The sequence below is a fragment of the Acanthaster planci genome, linkage group LG04, assembly GCF_054643075.1.
Source record: "Acanthaster planci isolate LZ-2023a linkage group LG04, COTS_SCS, whole genome shotgun sequence".
Lineage (NCBI taxonomy): Eukaryota > Metazoa > Echinodermata > Asteroidea > Valvatida > Acanthasteridae > Acanthaster > Acanthaster planci.
Window position 1 is genome coordinate 20,882,923 of NC_141780.1, and position 22,407 is coordinate 20,905,329.

General features: G+C 39.9%; 1 protein-coding gene across 1 annotated transcript in view; it reads right to left on the reverse strand.

The window, feature by feature from the left end:
• The window catches only part of LOC110983392 (uncharacterized), an 80,633-nt gene extending 58,596 nt beyond the window's left edge, over positions 1 to 22,037 (reverse strand). Inside the window, exon 1 of the mRNA XM_087135353.1 lies at positions 21,590 to 22,037. Coding sequence (XP_086991479.1) covers positions 21,590 to 21,603 — 14 coding nt within the window. The 5' untranslated portion in view covers positions 21,604 to 22,037. The remainder of the gene's footprint in view (positions 1 to 21,589) is intronic.
• Positions 22,038 to 22,407: the final 370 nt, after the last annotated feature.

The window sequence follows — 22,407 nt, forward strand, 5'->3', positions numbered from 1 at the left end:
ACATGACATCACGCACATATTTAAGCCAGAGTGATAAGGTCGCTGCACTTTCCAGTATGCAGGTTTGTCATTGAGGGTACACAGACCTACAGCTTATCATGTCCAATTAGTGTGACTGCTGGGTATTTTGAAGATACTGTGGATCTATTAAAATGACTGTATCCCTTCACAGAAAAAGTGTAAGGGTTTCTGGTGGCTGGACTATTCATCAACTTCAGATAAATGCTTCTGGTTGATCAATCATTTGGAAACTGAAAAGCACAGATATGAAGTCCAAGGAAAGAAGCCACCCTCGCTTCAAAGTCTGAATTTACTACATAAACAAGTACGAACAGAGGGGAATACCATATAAGAAAAGAACCTTATTATAGTTGCTGTGCGGTTCAGTTTCACAAATTGAATGTAAGCAACGAGTGGCCTACAAATTGGAGATTCTGATATACATGTACATGCTCTTGTAGGCAAACCTACAGCAATGATATGATTCTACTCACTGAAGAGACACAGTTTCCCTGAAATGACTCAAAATGTTCAGCAGATGAAGAAAACCTAGTAAATTATTTGTGTTCACATCTGACAAACCACAACTCTGTGCAAATCACAGCGACTAGAAAACAGCCCTCAAAAACATGGAGCTTAAAATTCCCACACTACTTACTCTTCTCATACAAAAGGATGTCCTGCAACAAGCCAGGAGTCCAAGGCAAGTTAGCATGTTTACATGGACCTGTCAGTCACCTCCTGGTGAATGTGAAGTGGTAATTAGATCTGACAAACATGGCTGATTGCTCCCCCACCTCTGTCCCAGGCCCAGGGGATCACTTTTCTCAATTGGGTGGCCTCAACTGACCTCCAGATCCCCCTGTGAATTCCTGGAGTTGGTGAGCTCACATTGCTAAATTCTGTCTCAATTTGTAGACTGTATGTGCTTGCAATCTTTGAAAAACATGTGCAACAAACATATAGCAATGCGGAGAGTTAGACGAACTGGCCGATAATTAGAATGCTTTTTTTCCCCATTCTTTGCCCAGCTCTACAATTCAAAAAGGATTAATTCCTGTGGGGACCTGTAGTATTCATGAAACTGCTTTAATGTGTTTATCTGTCTCTGGAGGAAATAAGGCTAGGATCATTTAAAATGAATAAAAAAGCCACTTTGAACAGCGGGTTGAATAAGTTTGCAAATTTCCTGTTTTAATTACACTGATACCCCATCAAAAAATTAAAACACAAAAAACTGAATTAACAGAACAAATCCCTACATTAGAGAAACAAATACAATGTTCATGTTGACCAGAGCGTAAACACTTCTGGAGTAGAAAACCAAATCAATTTTAATTGTAATAAACCTGATGCCACAGTCTTGTATCAATTTCACTCAGCCCTGAGAATTGAACAAATGGGACTTTTCAACTTGTAGGAAGTAGCAAAAGCACTTTACATGTACATGTGCACATCATCATATAAACACCAAAAAGTCGTATCCCATAGAACCTAATTTGGTGCAACATGAGTCAGGTTACTACACAATTGGGGCCAATTTCATAGAGTTGCTTAAGCACAAAATTTGCTAATGAAAAATGCCTTGCTTGACAAATTAGGTTACCAGCCAAAACTCCATGTGATGTACATGTATATTGTTTTGGAATGGTATTCACCTGTCTTTTGGTTAGCATGACAATCCCATAGATTTTGAGCTGGTAACTTTTGTTTTGTAAGCAAGGTTTTTTTGCGCTTAAGCAAATTTTGCACTTAAGCAGCTCTATGAAATTGGTCCAAGCTTGGTCTGGGCTTTGAATCAGTTCCAATTCAGTGCTGCCGCTTCTGAAAATACTGACACTGTCTTTGTGGCTGTCCAAGTGTTTAAGTTTTGTTTCGGTTTGGTGACAAGGGCTGATATATGAAACAACTCATGCTGGGCAAATTTAACCAAGTCTGACCATGGAGGTAAGAAAACCTCCATAGTCTGACACATAAAAGAGCAGCTCTTAAATTAAGGCAAAGGGCCTTCAGGCAAGGCAAATACTGGTAGGCTACCAGTACATGTACATTGTAGATCTACGCTGATTAAAGGTTTCAGGTGCATTGTGCCAGTACATTCCATTTCAGAGTTTATTCTAAAGTTGGAAAACCTGAGTTTCAAACTAAGACTTTTAGGCCTACCTAGTGACAAGACTGTATTTGAAAACAACTTGTATGGGTGATTTGTTCATGTCACACTGACCTACATGTACCAGTAGAAGTCAAGTACATGTACATGTACCCATGTTTGTCACCTTCACAACACTTGTCACCTGAAAAACACTTGAGGGAATACAAGCTTTCTGTAATCTAGTTCTGTTAGTACCAACTCTCTGTCACATGAAGTCATACAAAAGAAATACTTTATTGACAGAACATGGGTGTTCGTTCCTACCCATTTACATGTACTGTATATGGACAACCACGTAAATTACCTACCCACTTGCATATCATTTCTTGCGCATACATGGTTTCAGATATGCCGGGAATCCATGGCTTTCACATAACTCTAACTTTGAATAAAATACACCAACAAAATGACTACAGTACATAGAGGATCATATGTTCAATTTGAAAATTTGTTTTCACAAAAGTGAAAATGACTATCTTCAATTTATTGATAAGAATAAAACAATTACAGTACAAATCATACCTCAGAACTTGAAAGCTCCAAAATAGACTGCATAAAATGTCCCTAGAAAAAGATTTGTACACCATCAGTATCAGCGAGAATGTCGAAATATTCCATCAGTTGTGTTTCTCAGGTATTTCCTCAACAATTATGGCATACCACACTGAAACCTCCCAGGAGGAAAGGTCTATACACATGAGACAATTCTGCTGAATTGAATATGCCACCCCCCCGGGCTACGATAAGCAGGGAGAATCAGAAGAGAAATGACGAGAAAAAAAAAACAACCAAGCTCTGCCATCAAGTTGGGAATACTGCAAGAGGGGCCCCAGTCTGTGGGTTTCAGTGTGCATTTAGATGTAGGCCTACCTGGGGGAAGTTGGCAAGTACCGGGTACAAAGTAAGTACCCGTGCATATGAGAGCATGCCGTGTTGTGTCACAAATGTTAAGAGGGATTTTGTGACCAAAATCAGGAGGGCTTCACCTTTTCTCCAATCAATGAAAGGAAATAGTTTCGGTGGGCTTTGCTGGATGTAAATGTACGTTTGTACAAGTACGTAGGCCTACATGGAAAGGCGCCATGTTTTGGAGCACATACACACGACACTGACAAATCTTACTGTAGACAAACAGCACAGTAAAGAGGGGATGAAATGATGTACACGTACCAGCACATGTGCATATACATGTTAGTACGTGTACATTGTGTACATGTGCATACCAGCAGCATGGGCTGAAACACATTCTAATTTCTTTCTCCACGTTTACGGGAATTTTACGTATCATGGTTACCTAACTCCCAGTACAACAGCTACCGGCACTAAAAATATGAAGATGATGCACCAGTACGTATATGGTAGGCCTATGTCCACACATCCCCCATAAAAATTGTGCAGTGATTGATGGGTGTCAATTAGTCTGGTACAGTATATTTACAGTGACTTCATTGGACAAGCTTCATGGCTCAGTACTCTTTTACTACCCAGGCTTGTAAGAAAGGTCGGGTCAACAAAACTACATGTAACACCCACTTATCACTGACTGCAATGTGTTCCTGTCATGGGCAGAAGCCTTTTTTTTAATTGTCATCCTTGGTAAATACACTGTATACTGGGCATACACAACTGTAATGTGTTAGGAAACAGGGCACTTGTCTAAATGACATTTGAAATACACAGAACTCAAATCACACTGTGGCTCCATTCATGTACATGTACATGTACACAGATGTGCATGTAAGTACTGGTGCACATACATGTAAGTCACACACTACATGTACCTACATGACATGCACGAAGTCCTAAAATGACCAGAAAATATTCACACTTTTAAGTTCCGAAGGACAAACCTTGAAATATGGCTGGGAATGAACAATCATTTTTTATGACCAACTGTAGTGGCAATGAGACAAAATGGGGATTTATTGAAACCTTGCAATATGGAAGTTGGACATAAAAAGTGCCATTATAGATGTTACACTGATGCCCAATGTGGTGCATGTACACGTCCCTAATCCTTCTGATCAAAACTGTTTCAAACTGCTTCAATTATTGGAGTCAAATACAGTCGCTATGACATAACAACAGTCTTCCTGGAAATTTAATAAGTAACGGATATTGCATGGTTTAGTAATTAGTGACAACTGTCTAATAGAACATACTTGTTCATATATCCAAAGAATGTTGTTCACATAATAATAATAATAATATGAATTATTTACATGTAAAAACGCTTTCCATGTGAATGACGTCACAAAGCGCTGTACACTAAATACCATTAAAAAATTAAAAAGAAAGACAATTACTTACAATATCATAAACAAACTAAAAGCTAATACATGTATGAGAAATACAAAACTGACATGAGTATACTCCATCAGTCTCTGGATGGTTTCATAGTGGTTCAAATCCCGGAACCAGACATTTTGCAAAAACATTACATGTACCGGTATGAGTGTCAGTTTTACTGCCATTCAATTTCGTTGTGGCTCAGAAAGCTACATGTATTTCCGCCACACAAAATGAATAAATTAATCCCCATATCTCACTTCACAGTTTCGTGCGGGGGGGAGGGAAGGAGCGAGAAAAATCAATAATGGGACCATTATAATATGATCTGCTTACCGTATGCTGCGTTGACCTTCTCCAGGATGCGAAACACGTACGTAATCACAAGTTAGGGAAATTGTGAACAATGTGATCAACACTGATGCAAGAAGTACAAAATACTGGTGGACGTACGGTAAGTGCACTACGCAACAAACCGAATCTTGCTACTCCTTCAAATAACCAGTTTGACAGTGGATTCAGAAGTGACGGTAGGCCTACTCTGAACGGCCCAGTGAGTTGAGTACCGTGCAGCCAATGTTTTTTCCTCCTCCCCCCCAACCTCCTCTGAACTGTTTACCCACCGAGCGGTGATGCATGACTGACAACTCCAGCTAAGCCACACCCATTTTAGACAATCAGCCTGCCAAGGTAAATCCACACAAACTCTGCAGGCTTTTATTTACACGGGGGGGCTTGCCCCTAACATGTACTTGGGTCCAATTGAGTTGAAGGAGTCCATGCAGAAACCAACTTGAAAAGCTTGCTCAGCATGACAACTTTTTTTTTCAAGTTCATACAAGTAGTGATGACTTGTTTTGGACTGTAATACAATACCGGGTATATTATTACGGACTGCAATTTTTGAAAGAGCATTGGTGTTCATAATTAAGAATCCAACTGCATGGTGGGCAGCTACTAGTGAATCATTTCAGTTTATGTATCTCTTCCATTTTTTAGATCAACGCAGCAAAATATTTAACAAGTACATGCACCTCTTGTGCATGTAAACAGCAGAGGTTAACAGCAACTACACAATTCCACATCTCAGTATAGAAAACTGGCAGCTGTTTTCAATTTGGCTCAAGACTGTCTTGCAAACATGGACAAGCATGTACAATACCTGTATTAAAAGGGCTTTTCAAAAAACAAAAAAGGAGGAAAAAAATTCACACTTAAGCTACATGTAGTACCCAACTGGGTAATTACAGTCATTATAACATAATAGATTGAAAGTAGAGAATAGAGAACAAGTGCATGTAGAAACTGTCTGAAATGTTGGAGAAAGTAGACTCAAGGATGATCACCTCATTAAAAAAAACTGCAGTGAACAACTTTAGAGCAGTTTATCTTTGGTATTTTCAACATTGTTATTCTCACAGGACACATCTAAATTGTCTAGCTTTTTAATTTTTTTTCAAGTACCAACTGAAGCCGTCCCCCCTTCCAGCACAATGGCAAGGGTTTAGAAAAAAAAATTTATTGTCGTCAGTGAATAAAGCTGTCCTACAAATATTAATTCAGCCACGGGGAAAATGTGACCTTTCCTTTGACAATGCTGTACAGACAGGCTGTGAATTAAAAATTTAACCCGAGAATTGAAGTATGTTTGACTGTTTGCAATATATCGCTCTTGTACCAACACACCTGCAGGGGTGGCCCGGGTACCCTCATATTGTAGCGAGGTCTTAAAGGAATTGCACAGCCTCTGACTGAATTTGATATGATGCTTAATAGGACACTTGCTGGACATGTAGACATGATGGAACAAGTACTGGCTTACCCTTTTTTAGTACACCATATGGTACTCTAATAGTCTGGGAATCTGATGGGTAAGGGGTAGCAAAATTTATTCTTTACTTTACAGTGAAACCACTGTCCACAGTTGAAAAGGCAAAGAAAAAACTGGCACACTGTACTTCACAGAGTACATGTACAGTTGACACTAACGTTCAGGCAGAGCCAAGAACTGGTAAATTTGAAGATAAAGCTTCAAGTTTGGCACAGCATGACCTGTACATGTAGCTTTGTCAAACAGCTGTTTAGAATTTTTTTATAGGCTTACATTGTATTTTCACTTAGAAACTACTAGTATCACTACTTAAAAATCTTCATACTGTGCATACATGTCTATGCTACGTTGTACATGTACAACAGCTTTCAACAGCCCTCATCCCTAAGAATCAAATAAAAATCAAATGGCTTTGGAGGATTTTGTAGGATTGAGGAAGGTAGAGCACTGTGATTTGGTATCCCTCGAAAGTTGAAGCTTAAAAAAATGTGCTACATGTACATGTATCCTACATCTAATGGTACATGTATGGGCAGTCTGGTACACGTACACGCACTGATCTTTTCCACAGTTGAGGGACTTTCCAGGATGAATCCAGAACCAATATTCATGGGAGAGGGGCTTTTGTGAGGGATGTGGAATGTTTTTCATTTAACCTTTTATGGCCTTTCTAAGGGCAGAGACTACATGGTGGGGCTTTCCACTGATATGCTTTTGGAAAGGAGCAAAATGAAATAGACCCCTCCCCCGAATTGCCTTCAGTAAAAATGGGGCCTCCTTAGTGGAGAAGGGGGAGCCATGAGCCCTCTTAGATCTGCCCTTGGGAGCTTTAAAAGATTCAGCCACTTTCTTGGCGTGAATAGCAGTTTCTAGGGTCTTACACAGCTTTGCTACTGGTGACAACGATACGCTGTATAATGTGCACAAACAAATGCGCACAACTTCAATCTCTAATTGAACGTTACTTCTGCAGTAAATTAGACTTGAACTGAAATACTTTTTGTATTCAGGGACTGCTTTTTAAACCCAAAGCTGACAGAAAAAATGGTTCACTGAAAAATCCTACATAAATGGACATGCTGGATTTTTTTGAAAATCCAAATTCTGGTTTAAAAAATAATTTTGGATGACTCCAAAATGATGTCAAGACTTTCGGGTGACAACACACTTTGCGTGCAAGTTATTTGCAATCTTAACCTGAGGTGTGTAGACGTTCTGCTCAGCTGTAAATTACCGATACGCTGCCAGTCACACCATCATTTAACTTGAATGTGGGCATACTGCAGCACTGGCTTCTTTATGTCATGGCTGGAGTGGTCTCTGGCACTGCATAATGTGACACAGTTGTAAGCATGGATTATCAACATGTACAGGTATGTTCCATGGGTACATACGTAGGCTACAAAGTATCCCTTTTCCCTCTGCTAATATATTACAGGAAGAACGTGATTAGGCATTCATCAAATGCACAGTACAATCACTGTACATATACACTACTTGTACGGTATGTAAATGTAATTGTAAATGTATACTCAAGTGCAAATTTTTTATACATGTATGTATCTTATCTATGATAAACTGTGCAAATACTCTGCTTTTAAAGGTGTTGTGAAGGTGTTTTGGCCACAAAACAACTTCTATTCTGTTTACAAACTGTCATGGGGCAGCAGGTCTATTTTCAGTGAGCACTGCTCAGTCAGGGATTTCTATCCATCAACCTGTCATTCATTCCCAGTATTGATGAAAGGATGCAGCCTGCACAGTGCAGTTGGATTTGGCCTGGTTGCTCTGTGACACGTCCAGCCTGCATTTCCCCGCTTATCTATTTGGAAGCTGTACATTTTAGCCAGCTCCAAGCCCTCTAGGCCAGAAGTGCGTTTGAGTTTGCGGTTACTGTGGTTTCGCCTTTCGACAACCCAGCGATAACCAACCTAGCAAAGGCAAGGGCGTTCATCAGTTTGTGGTTAAATTCTAATCACACTGAAAGTAAGCACCACTTCATGAGTGGGGAAAATGGCCATCAATTGTGTCTGCTTAAAGGAACACACAACATACACTGTACATGTAGGATTAAACATAGGGCTTTGGGATTTTTTTCTTCTTTTTTTGGTGTGAATAATACATTTACCTGTGCCTTGGATAAATTTCTTAGAGGTTCCAGGCACAGAGAGTTACAAAGAAAAGTGAATTTTTGCTTAGCAAAGACAATTCTATGCAAATGCCATCCAGGGTATCAAAGCTTGGTTTTCACAGTAAAAGATGCCAGAAGGCAGTGATGTTGGGAACCAACTATTATTAACAGATACTGATGGCAAGGCCCTATCTCAACAATATTTCGTGTATAATTACTTTTTTATTTTAAATGGAATTTAAGTTTAGTGTGTTTCTTGGTCTAAAAAATGTGTTTTTGTGGGCTAATATCACGGATTTTTGGTATCCATTTTGCCATCTTGTTTTAACATGCTAAACCCTAGTGTCATTGTAACTTCACATTCTCTGCTTTAAGACCTGTATGTTTGACCATTAACTTTTCCTTTGTTTCAATTTGTGCCAAAGATGGACGACTGTAACGTAGCTAACAATTGGGCAATGCCAAACTGAGAGATACCTGTACATGTCTGACAAAATATTTGTAAGTCAGAAACTGATTACAGAAATATTACAATTTTAATTAAAAGTGTGCCACCTCAAGGGACTTTGTTTGCAAGATATGTAACTTATTATCCCAAGCTGTTTTTGTTGTATAACCAACCAAGATTACATGTCCAATTACAGCTCACAAATCAAGTTTTCCGGTAATTCATTTTGCTTCTTGCTGTGTTGGAAATCCTGGTAAGATGAACATGCATACCCGTACATGTACAAGCACTGATGGATGAATAATGGTGAACTCAGACATGTACCGTAACAGCCTAAAGAGTGGTGCAACATTTGCTTTAAAAAATGAAACTAATGGGCGAATGGACTAAAACTAACGGACTTCACAAGAGCAGGTTATTTCACCTACTAGGAAGCTGCTGCCTACATGTATGCACATTTCTGACAGACTTTCATACTGTGTCCTTTCAAAAGCTTTATTTGAAAAGTGTAGGCAGAGTGACAAGTACCTCTTCAGGACAAAGGTGCCGAACTGAATGAATTCTTGCATGATAATAATACATTAAGAGGTCCACAGACCAAATGTAAACACATCATTATTGCATGCGCAGGTATGTGATTTCATGGAATCTTTCAAAATTCTGCAGTTTAACCACAAGTTTAGAGACAACCCAGGCAACTAGATTCACATGACTTGGAGCAAGCCTGTGAGACCTTCAGCAATCAACACTAACAATTTTTTTTTTTGGGGGGGGGGAATCTGCACTGGTGTTTAGCGCCCGATCTCCTCGAATCGATGAAATCCATGCACACGCACACAAGCAGAGCCCGGTGAAATGAGAAGCTGAACAATTCCAAGGGATCGTAAAGACATTGTCCACATTTTTAATTGGAATGAGGCCTTGGTATCAATCAAGAAATCACTCAATTTATATTTACAGTCTGTGTCTTATACATCCTGTCTTTATTGCAATTTATTTTAATCTACGCTTCAGGACAACTTGTCATTCACTCACCCTACCACAGCTAAGGACCTACAATGTGCCCCAGACTGTAAAAGGAAGGATAAAATTGTATTGCAGCAATTTTCTCCAGTGCTGGAGTGCACAGAATTTACATGGCTAACACCGACAACATAAAGAAAATTGCACAATTGTTTTCATCTTTTTTCCCCATGCACAAAACAGGATAACAGACAAAACACAACCATCACAGGGCAAGGACCCACTGAAATGCTCCGGAACAGCATGGCAGTGTCCTGGTAAGGACAAGGCAGCTTTAGTGTCTGGGGTCAGTGCACTTCAGTTCAAGGCCTTGCAGGCTTGCTTGCCTGGTTTGTGGGGGGGGGGGATATTCTGGTATGGGTATTATAATTATGTGCCACCCAGGCCCACAGCCACCACAAAAACCACAACAAATTACCACAAACTCCTCCAGGGTACCAAAATAGACACCAGGGATATACTCTGGTCAGCTCAAAACATAGAGGGTGGGCTGTACCGTGGATATACACAACAATAGAATTGCAAGGCCACTCTCCCTTTCAACAAAAGTCCACTTTTTCAGTTTTGGTAAATCCTGCAATTTGTTTTTGACTCCATGCACAGGAACAATGCAAGAGACCATTAACCCAATAGTGTTTCAGGCAGACAAAATCAACGGACAACGAACAAGGGTCAACCACGGCTGTGTATTTTGTCGACAGTTTTGTTATTCTCACCTTCTTCCCCAAGACAAAAACTGCCAAAAGCTTTACATTACTTTAGGAAATATTAAGTTGGGCACAAACTTTGTTAATCATCCTTAATTTCTTAATGCTCTTCGGCTCTTCTCCAATAAGACAAATTCTACATATTTCAAAATTAATTTAGGTAATTATGCCCTGTTTTACTACAAAAACTACTGGCCTTGGGCCTGAAAAATCATCATACAATACATGAATTGGATGAGAACGAGAAATCCTGCCTCCAACAAAAGCATTACACTGTCTAGTGTTGTAACACTAAAACTAAAATTAAAATCAAAGAAAAAAAAAATTGGTATGTACATGTATGTTCTGACAGTTTCTAGCTACTGCCCCTGGTTTGCGGAATCCTACTGCTTGAAACAACTGATGAAGACACAGTAATAACCTCCATGTTTCATCAAGTGTACCACGGCTCCAGGCTGAAAACCTTATCGATAATATATTCTTCTTTACTGAAGGAATGGGGGCAGCTGTAAGTGAACGGACACTAATTTCATTCCTGTTATTACACCTGTTCATGTACAAATTTTAGTTGTTAATTGTGTCAGCAATGAGGAAAATGAAGTAGAACTTGTTCTAATCAATTAACAGCATGTTGTGATTTCTGGGCAATATAATAATGGTACATGTACCGGTATAGTGGTAAAGTTTATTTTCATAGAAAGCACACATGAAATGATATGAGGATTCCAGATAAAAAGCAAATGCTCTTACGAGATCCAAAACCTGGCACTTACAAATTAAATAAATGGGTTCACATTTAATACAAGTTAAATTCTATCATTACATAAAGTAGATATGATCAGGAACAATATTTTTATTACTATATAATTTCAAGGAAGGAAATAAACTCGTCAAATAAGAAAAAAAAAAGGGAAAACAGCAAAGCAGGAACAAATAAGAAAAAAATTCCCTCATGTTCACTGCAGTTCCAAAACATTCATGATAACCATTTTATTTTGTAAAACTTACATGTAATTCTGTGGTATGGTTGCACCTGTACGTACATGTACACTATACATGTGTGCATACCATAGACATTGTAGGCTATCGATTTGCAGCCACCTCATTCACACAGCTTTTATTCTACACATATGGGTAAACGTAGTTTTCTTGAAGACTGGGACACCTGCACTTTGGCATTTCATTTCACATACATGTATATGGTATTCATATATCCAACCCGACCCCTTCAACAGTGATAATGATGTGATCATAAAGATGAGCCCACCTCTGCATTACGATAGAAAAACATGCAAAGATAAATTAAGCACTCATAAACATTGCAACTCATGAAATTCAATTCTCAGATTCCTTGTGAGGATTATCATACCGGTAATAAATTTTTACATGTATCTCCAGGGGGAATTAACCGTACATGTAACAAATCTTATCCACTAAGCTGAAGATTAACTTGTCAAGTCACCATCAAATGGCGTCTCTTCCATCACAACGGGACATGAAATGATGAAATTTTCCATTTATCGACTTGTGACGCAAGCAAATATGCATTTCGTTCTCAAAAACTGTTTCTGTCAACTCGAGAGCGACACATTACCGGTACCTCGAGGGAAACTGGGTCCCTTTGAATATTGTGGGGGGGGGATTTGATAGCTCCTTACGGCAAAATACAGCATCAGACCTGAGCAGACGGTAACTCCCTCATCCTCTATAAACGCCCCCCCTCCCGCTCTGCACCTTGATATTAATCAAAGCAAGCTTTGGCTCGCGTGCATGAAGGCCACATGACATGGGTCAATATTGCCTAGGTTGTGGGCTCGGTTACAATATCAAGGGGAGGAGTTGAGCGGGTCTGTCAAGGTCGGGGATAATGTGTAGCAAATTGAAAAGGGCTATGAAAACTTTAAGAAGACAGCACAGCTTGGGATTCTTAATTAGGCCATCGATGTACTTGGTCTTGTTACTGTATTAACACAATGAAGTTTTTTTTATATCACGCTGTTATGGAAGGAATGAGCACAAAATTTCTGTCATTTTGTTGAATGCCAACCTACAGTGTGCCCAACTCAAGTGTGAGAAAAAGTAAAATTCTTGGTTTTCAATTTCACGAGTATGTGCTCAGTAATTGTACACTGTACCACAAAAATTTGCTGCTTTACAACAGGTAGGAAACTGTCTTCCTTCTCGAGTAAGCATACTATCTATCAATTATCAGTTCCATGTGCTTCCACCAATGCAAAACCTAAAGATTTCAGATCAGTTCTGGATTTGAACAAGTGGTACCAACACACGTGAAGTCAGGTTGGTGCAGTACTTTGTTCACCTTCCTCCTATGCGGCTGGGGTTCTAATCCAGCCAAGGCCAACATATGACCTTTCTCTCCACCTGCTGTGGTGGGTTTTCCCCCGAATATTTGTCAGGTGTTTTCGTCCCACCTCCAAACTGAATACTTCTGCATTGTATTCTCCCCAGGGGCCCCTTGAGGGTACTGTTTATATGAATAGAATGACAAAGAGAAGTAATGTCCTGTTGTACATTCTGGGCCATTTTGAGGAATGTCAGCTTTTACTTTTCGTGGTTCACATTTCATTCAAAAATTACACTTGTGTATCAAAGTTGTACGCACCAAAAAGTCACTTTTTTTTTAAAGAAAACACGCACACAGAAGCCTACATGTGGGCTATACTCCATAGGCAGATTACTTTCCCTCATCAATTGATTAGGGCCCCAATAATTGCAGGCAGCTATTAGAATGCATACATCAACACAGCTATTGTAGTTGGGGCCAACATGTCCTCCCCAGTAAAAGCATCAACTAAAATTGACAATATCTTGATGTTCGCTCAAGCAGACGAGTGGGAACACATGAGATATCCACAGGTGTGGTGACTTCCTGCGGTAATGTGTTGGCCTTCCCTGATTGGTCCATTCAGCAGTTTCCTATAATCTAGTGTCAGGAGCGACCAACAATTTTTTTTCTTTTTCCCCTTGGTTATGAAGCGTTCCTAATTAAGAAACTAGGGGCTGCTGCTAATGGGGGGTGTTGCAAAAAAAAAAGAAAAAGACCTGCCCCGTAATTTATCTCCCTCAGAAAAGATCAATAAAGCTTTGTCCTTGAGGATTCAGTTCTAGTCAGTGTGCAAATATTGCAAAAATCCCTTTGCTCTAAGTGTCTACAAGTGCTGGCGCCCTCTGTTGATAATATGCAAAAATGTCAGGTACTAATTCCAGAATTGCAAAACTGTCATTATTTTCATCTTAAAAATAGAAAGAGATGTGGAAGAATTTTTTTCTGAAAAGTTTCCAATGATACACTGCACGCATGCATTTTTACGGTATACTTGTACATGTACATATGTACACATATGGGCAGTTCCACGGTGACGGACGTACATTTTGGACCCTTCAACAGAGTGTATTATTACTAATAACCCTGAAGCAGATTTTGATTTTGATAAAAGACATCAGCTAGATGGTACCTTCATTTAATAACAAAATTCCTCACTCAGAATTATTATCCTTGTAGAAACTGACTCATAACACCATGGTGTCGGACGTACATAAGAAAAGTAAGTGTTATAAAATAAGACATTACATAGAATTTCAAAAGGAAAATGAAAATTCATTTCTGTCATTGTTTACTTATTGGGGCACTCTTCAAACTGTAACAAAACTGGAACCAAAAAATTATTATCAGGCTAAAAAACAGAAAATCTTTCAGAGGGGATATATTTTCCCCAATTTCTCGGAATTTAAAACCAATTTTTCAGTGTCATATAAAAGCCAAGTTCTTGAATGTTGGTAGAAATGAAGTATGTTTCATGAAAGTATACACCATAAGCTTCAAAATGATATATAATTTGGACCAGTTTGAAATTTTGGCCCACGGGTTGATGTTTCCGTGGAACTGCCCATATGTACATGTACATGCACACTACCGCTACAATGTAAATCACGTTTTAGTAGTAAGTGAATGGTTTGGAAATAATGCTCCTTTCTTGTATTTAGCATGAGGTGGCCCCTTGGTAGTTTCAATGACTGCTTCTGCCAAATACTGTCACCTCACACAAAACTAATCACATCACAGAACACTTAGATAACAGAAACCTGAGCCGTTTGTGAAACATTTTACCTTTAAATTGTTCTGAAACCAGAGAAGGCCAAACTACAGTGTATGTAAGATTAGATGAGTAAAATGATTGCGGTTGCACCATGCATCAATCTTTTTCTTAACTATGTGTGGTTCTGAGAAGAACCGGGGAATAACTCGACGTTTCGAACAGTGCACTCCGTCCGTCTTTAGGTAAGATTGCTTTATATATAGGAATATTTAAAGGAATACATGTAGGCCTATATGCATGCTGTACAATATAAACACGCGTTTCTGGCCATATTAGAACTGGAATGGTTGACAACATTGCTGTTCCCTGAACACCTTTGATTTTTTTTTGGAAGGGACGAGGCTGCTTCATCCTCATCAGAACTCTTGAAAGATCCCTGGATGATACACGTACATGTACAGTATGTAAATTGCAACATACATGTACACGTACCATACACTCGTGCAAGTGCCCCTAAGTGCTTTGCCCATTTGTCCTGGAAAAAAACCCTACATGTACATCTAGGTCACCTAGTCCAATGTTAACCTGGAAACTCCTGACAGCTACGGGTAATTGCAAGAAAATGTCAGAACTCCAACTTACATGGTATTTAAAGGAACTACACAATAGGATGTTTCATGACTTGAATGCATCAAGTACAGCTTCACTTGAATGTTATGATAACTTTCCTCCTCCTTTATTGCAGTAAAAGTGAGAAATTTCAACATTCTGGAATTCATGCCGATGAAGATTTTCCCACTCACAAGCCAAAATGTCATGCCATTCAAGATAGAACAGGAGTGTCTCCATAGCTTTCTGCACAATATGCATACATGTACGTGTAAATGTATGATACCTTTCTACATTTTCTTGGAGTAGGTTCCACTGTGTACTTTGTCTTCATGTTAAACAGCTTGCTCGAACAATATTACAGTGTTTTGAAAACATTGTTGGCGAGTAATTTTGAAGGACTGATCTCTTTACTGTTCTTATCCTCTTGGAAAGGAGTGCCTTGCATGACAACATCAGCGCCCTCGTGCATGTACTGATGAAAGCATTTTCTGAGAATTGAAAAACTACCATCATTATTTTTACTAAACACATTAAAATATGCATGAAAACAAGCTGAGCTGAATACCCACTACATGTACATGGACAAGTCTCCTTTACTACTTTCTAGCCCATTCGTAGCAGTTTTATCTGTTTTCTTCTGATTAATGTCGATAAATAAAATAATCACTCATGGATGACTCTGTTGAAGCATCAGTTTGAGGGGAACCTTCCAAGAGAATCTTGAAATTTCAGAGGGATATTTTAAGCTACCGGTATCAGAATTGAACTAACCAGTAATGGTCCCTAGTCCAAACAGGTGAGACATGTAAATAAATTTTGCCCGCTACCTGGTACATGTAGAAGAGCAATTCTATTTAGGTTCCCGGCCAAAGCCTGAAAATAAGGCCCTTTGCTTAGAAAGTAGATTCATTCCTAGAAACACTAAACATGCTTTTCCGAAACAAAACTAGTATTAAAATTCAATGATGAATCACACCTCTGCCCTGTGGCTTAAAGGAACAGTCTGTTATGCACTGACAGGCTCACTTGACCTTTGACACTTTGATCAATTTTCTCCACCCTTTGCCACGAGCATTTTAATTGCATAATGCATACAACTTACTGTCGGGGGTTCAGCAATGGTTGATTTCAGGATAGATAATGTACATCAAAGGTGTTCTGAACCATAAGTGATCAAATTGCTACCCACAACTGTTTGTGCTTTCACTGCCCAAGGCCACTTCAAACGAAAAAAAAACTGCACTGTATTGAAGAAAATAAAAAAAGCTCACAATCAAATTTACACAATGTGCCTAGAGTAATTCTCAACATAGGAATATATTTATTTGGAGAAGAAATGCTGACAGTACATGGGCGCTGCATGAGTAGACTCTTCTATGTGGCATGCTTTTTCAAAGGTGCTTTAAAAGAACCCGGTATTTCTGACAAACTGACATGCGGAAATCCCTTCAACTTTCTTCCCTGGCAAAGAAATCATATGCATTAATTATCCCCAATAAAGCTGCTGACCCACTCATACATGTACATGCAAATTCTCGCAAGAGCCTGAACCCATCCGGCCAGTGCATGCATATGCATGACAAACCCCGGTAACCTGTCTAAGGTGGTTATGCTGGCTGTTATAAGTCTGCAGGTGCGCCAGTGTGAGTGACGTCATTGGACAGCTCACGTTTTGGGCTACAGACTGTAGTCTGACATCGTTTCAAGTGGCACCGGGCCAGAGCTGGAATATATGCAACTCCTTGCCGTGTTTAAAGTGGTCGAGTTAGACTCGCACGTGAACATTATCAAATTACATCACCCTCAATGATCAACCGAGGTTCTTTTTTTTTTCATGAAACATTCTAATATTAATGTTGCTCAGAGCAAGATGTGTGATAATACCAGTACACGTCACAGACTATAGGCTAGACTGTACAGATCAGAAAACGAGCACAATACACATGCACAGTAGAATGTACAGGCCTCCTGGGACTAGAGGCCCACAAAATATTCTGTACATAAAGGCAGCTGAGGAAACTGGCAGGGATAAAGCAACAGACAAGAACAAACTTGATGTTATACGCACCACTGATGTCTGAGGATGTTTACTAACAAGCCCATTTTCATGTAGAAACTTCCGACTACAATTTCTGACAGATTTTTAAATTTTTGAAGTGGCTGAAGTGAATTGAATTATTTTTCCTGCAAACACGGGGCGCACATACATATACTGCCATTCTTCCCCTTCACAATACAAATTCCAAGAACTAAAAGTTCAAATTTCTAGGGCTTTTCATATCATCACCTTGAAAAGAACTCATATGGATGTGGACCGGCACAGATACTGGTAACTGCATTTGTGGCTCAGCATGGTTAGGGTTAACACTAACCATGCTGAACTCAGTTGTTCACACATTCATCTTCCATGATGTCTTCAGTTTGATGACAACATTACTGTGGCAAATGAGGCACAGAGTATGTATGACAGTACACATGTACATGTACAACATCTGTACAATGTACGGTTATACTCCATAGCAAAGATCATACAGCGCCGAAGGCGCAAGATGGATAACTCTGCCCAAAAGATGTAATTACCACGGGCGCCATTTGAGCAAGCGATATGCCTGCACGGTTTACGGTAATGCTTGGGCGCACTGTTGCAGGCACCAACAGCATTTCATTTATGAACATAATAAATCATTAGAAGGGACGAATGTGATCAGAAAGGTGCATCAATACTAGGTATAACCTCTACCGGTACATGTACCTTCTATCTACTCCATAATGGAGTATAAACATCAAATACGTATAAATCCCTGTCATCTGATTGGTGGGTTTCTGACTAAGTGGGATTGAATTTGTCATCCCAAAATGAGGCTTCACTGCACTGCAAAAACAGACGCTCCATTCTACAGTACGTGTAAATAATAGCCACATAGAATTCGGTTGTACAGTGTATAACTGCAAAAATTTCTGAACTTGTAGGTTATGCAAATAAACATTTATTTATTCAACCTTGGATACTATACTGTATTCAGAATTTATTTAGGTGAATTAGGGATTGATTCATGATTATTCATTTGAACAGATAATGAACGTTTCAAATTCATGCAATGGAAAGAATAATTTCGTTGAGGCACAGATCAACAGTCCATTCCGTCAGTCAACGCAGGATGCTATCCTTACCATTCCAATCAGAATTGCTGCACTGTGGATCCCCCTCTCCCATGCTGTATAATAAAATCTTGAATCAATTCCGTGTTGTTCCATTCAGTGTTCATCCAATAGAATCAAACTGTTTTTCATGCGGATGAGCGAAGCAAAGGAGCAGGAAACACATTACATTTAATAGTCTGAAGCTTAATGAGATCTAGTGCGGTATTTCACTGGGGTTTCATCTTGTTGGAGCCAGCCATGCAACATTTATCTCTCTGGGGGAGAAGTTGGTAAGATCATACGGCCGAAGGATTTGGCTTCAGTCATACCATACATAGCTGTATGCCTCAGTCCTGGTATCACTGAGAATGAATGACGGAAATTCAATTCAATTTTCACACTCACTACTAGTGGTGGAGATTTCATGATGCACACTTGACTCCAAATGAGTAAAAGAGAAAATTAGAATGTAAGCTCAGTGCTCACATAAAATTGCATAACAAGGTGTCTCCAACTGTTCAAATTTAAATGGGACACCGTGATGTCCCAAGTGAATTGACCACTGAATGATTGACACAGCTTGCCTGTCTGTAGAGCATGGCCAGCGAGGCATAACACAATAGCTTACGGTGCATCTTTATCTAACTGGTGAGACAAAGTTGCTGGTGGGTGCATTAATCTGTAGAAATTTTATAATTAATTTCTGAGAATCTATGGCAATAGAATTTCACTGTACTGTACATGTGGGCAGGAAAGGAACAATTTGTAATGCGGATGAAGTACATTTGTTTTGGCCGGGGGGGATATTACTTCCTGAAAGTGTTAATCCAAGGCAATAATCGGCAAAAGTCTTATGGGTAAGGCAACTGAAATGCTACATGTACATGTATTGTACAATAAATGCTCTTGTTTTTCACAACTAGCACTGAGGGTGGAAAAAATGGAAACAGTGTTTCGGATGTGAATCTAACATAAAGCTGAAGTTGGAAACTGCTTGGAGGAGTGGTATGGAGTAAGAAATTCAATGCAACCTGTCATTCTAAATTCTTGCAAAATTGAAAACTGACAATCGGTACACCTGGTACACATTTGTGACCAACTTAAATTTCTTTCTACATGTATGTAATTTCCATGTTTTAATTTCTAAGGGTTTTTGGTACCCTTTCAGTTTTAAGCTAGTGCAATCTGTACAACCATGAGCGTGAAGCACAGTAATTCCAGGAGGAAACTTTAACGGTAGTTATTTCTGCATCTGTGCCACTGCCTAGTGGTTTTATTTATACACGCCCAGGAATGGAGAGAAGTAAAAGGCGGGAAGCCGGATGGCATAGTATGCATACGCTTAATAACATAGTCCCTAATTTACATATCACAACAGTTCCAGTTCATGACAGTAGGCCTATAGGCCTAAGCAAAGCTTTCAAAGTAAGCCTAATGAATAATTTCAGAGCCAAATGTTAAATTGGGTTCACAACTCAAACAGAGAAAATGCCTTGATGAATATCAGTATTCATAAAAATGACATCACATGCAAAGCCTCAATCATTTGTTGGGTAAAAACATGGATAACAAAGCAAACGGATGTCAAACAGTTTACGTTCTCCTGTCGCGGTTGGACATCCTGGAACTTCAGTGCATTTCTGCACACCATCAAATAACTCACAGGGCAATTTTACCCCTTTGCAGTGTGTTAAAAGGCCATAGTGATGTCACGCCAACTGTGAGTAGAAAGTTACACAAAATATGATCTTTGGTAACTTCAAGTAAAATTCCTAAGTAATAAATTGTATTGAGACTACCGGTATATAGAGATAATTATAACACCCTTATAAACACTGACTGGATGTACAACCATGGAAAAATGCCACAACATGAAGAACACAGATAAAGCTATACCAGGCAAGATATGGGACGGAAGGGTACCCCCCCTTACCTGTCCAATCCCTTCCCCCCAGAAGTCTGTAAAGAATTCCTGAGATTCCGATCAAGCAATGACCAACACAAAGGCGGGGGGGGGTTCTCTCCGTCCCACATCTTGCTGCAAATGGATAAATCATGTACACACGCCTGACTACCATGACAATATCAGTACACCCTCCACTAACAAGTAACAGTCAACCATAACGACAAAGCTGAAGGTGGCAATGCAGCAGGATCTTTTGAGACAAATGATTTTCTTTAATTGAAGAGGGGGGTTGTAGCCTACATGCCTTAGGCCTAAAGTACCTACTTTGAGAACTCAATGTCAAAGCTCTATCATACTCCGTGTGACTTCCAGCCAACGCGGTTTACATGATGTCGTAATGCTATGGGGTTTGGGAATCTAATATTTGAGGTGAAATGGTTCACAGGTGTACCGGTAAGAAAGCTATTAAACCAAATTTTCCTGTGTCAAACCTGATTAATCTACACTTCTTAAAAAGCGGGATAACAAAGTTTCAGACGCATGAGATGGAGTATTTTTGAAAAAAAATGAGAGTTTTGTGCATCAATTTCTCGCTTCCACCTATTGACTGTCGCTCCATTCATGCCGTTCGTGATTATCCGACTGCGCATGCGTTGAGCCCACCAATGACTGCGCTTGCTCCGCATCTTGGTTCGACCATTTTCCGCAGCGCAGGATGACATCTTGTGTTGATTTTATTGTGGGACTGTCCTGGCTGCAGCTGTGACCTGGAAACACCCATCGGGCAGGACGCGCGACATGCGTTGTGCTGTATAGCGATGACAGATTGCGAGAAAATCTCCCCCGTCACCAAAAATGGTCAAACCACGATGCCGAGCAAGCACAGTCTTTGGTAGGCCCGACGCATGCGCAGTCTGATAAACATGAATCATCACCGGCATGAACGGAGCGTCAGTCAACAGGTGGAAGCGAGAAATTGGTGAGCAAAAATCTCATTCTTTTTCAAAAATACTCCATCTCATGCTCTGAAACTTTGTTATCCCGCTTTTAAGAGGTATAGATTAATCAGGTTTGCGGACAGAGGAAAATCTGATTTTATAATCTAGCTTTCTTACACCTGTGAACCATTTCACCACAAAAATTCGATTCCAAAACCAATAGGCCTACTCTCCTTAGCCTAGCGTTAGTTTACGACACCACGTAAACCGTGTTGGCGTTAAGTCACACGGACATGACGAAGTGCATGATGTAGGCCTAGAGACTTTGAGTTCTCGAAGTATAAAGTACCCACCATTGAGCCATCATTCGCTGGGAATGGGTGTGACGCCGGTGCTCCTTTTCTACGCACTGGTTTCTGTCGGCTTTTCTCTCAAACCCGGATGTCTTCCGGCTTTGACGATGTCTTTCAATGCAATTCCACCTTCCTTGTACCAACCAACACAAACACAGACTAGCGGCAAGTGCTAAGCCACGGCATGGGCCAATGTTACGGGAAGGTTCTCATTTTTAAAACAAATCAAGAGGAAGGAACAGCATCGGTGAGGTTTAAGATGCTATCTGTACTGGTCTGAAGACCTTGCTGTCACTACCTGTCAAATTGTTTCCACAATTAGCTTCGCCGGTGTGGCCCAATTTCGTCAGTTTTCTTTGGGACGTCACAGCGCTGTAGGACATGTGCCGCTACGCACTTCGCGTTTTGGAGACAAACGTTTGAATAGTCCGGACGCACCCTTCACTGTCGCTTTGAATGGGAGGGAGCTTGCGGCGGCGGCGCGACCATTCCCACGCAGTGCAGTGTTTATCACATGTCACATGGAAACAATGTCATGTGATTTCCACAGGCTAAAATTGATTGAATCCGGTTGATGAATGAGCTAGTCGCATGGTGGCGCTCTTCATCTCAACTTTACTTTAATCGGAAAAAGGATCGATTTCTTCTTTCAAAACCACCAGGCCCTAAGCTAGTTTACAGACCACAGATTGGTGGTCTGTTGCCAAAAAAATATCTCCAAAATAGTTTTATTCATTGGGACATTCATCAGTCAAATGCGTGACATAAAAAAAACAGTTAACAAAAAACCCATGAAGGGGGTTTCATCCACATAATTC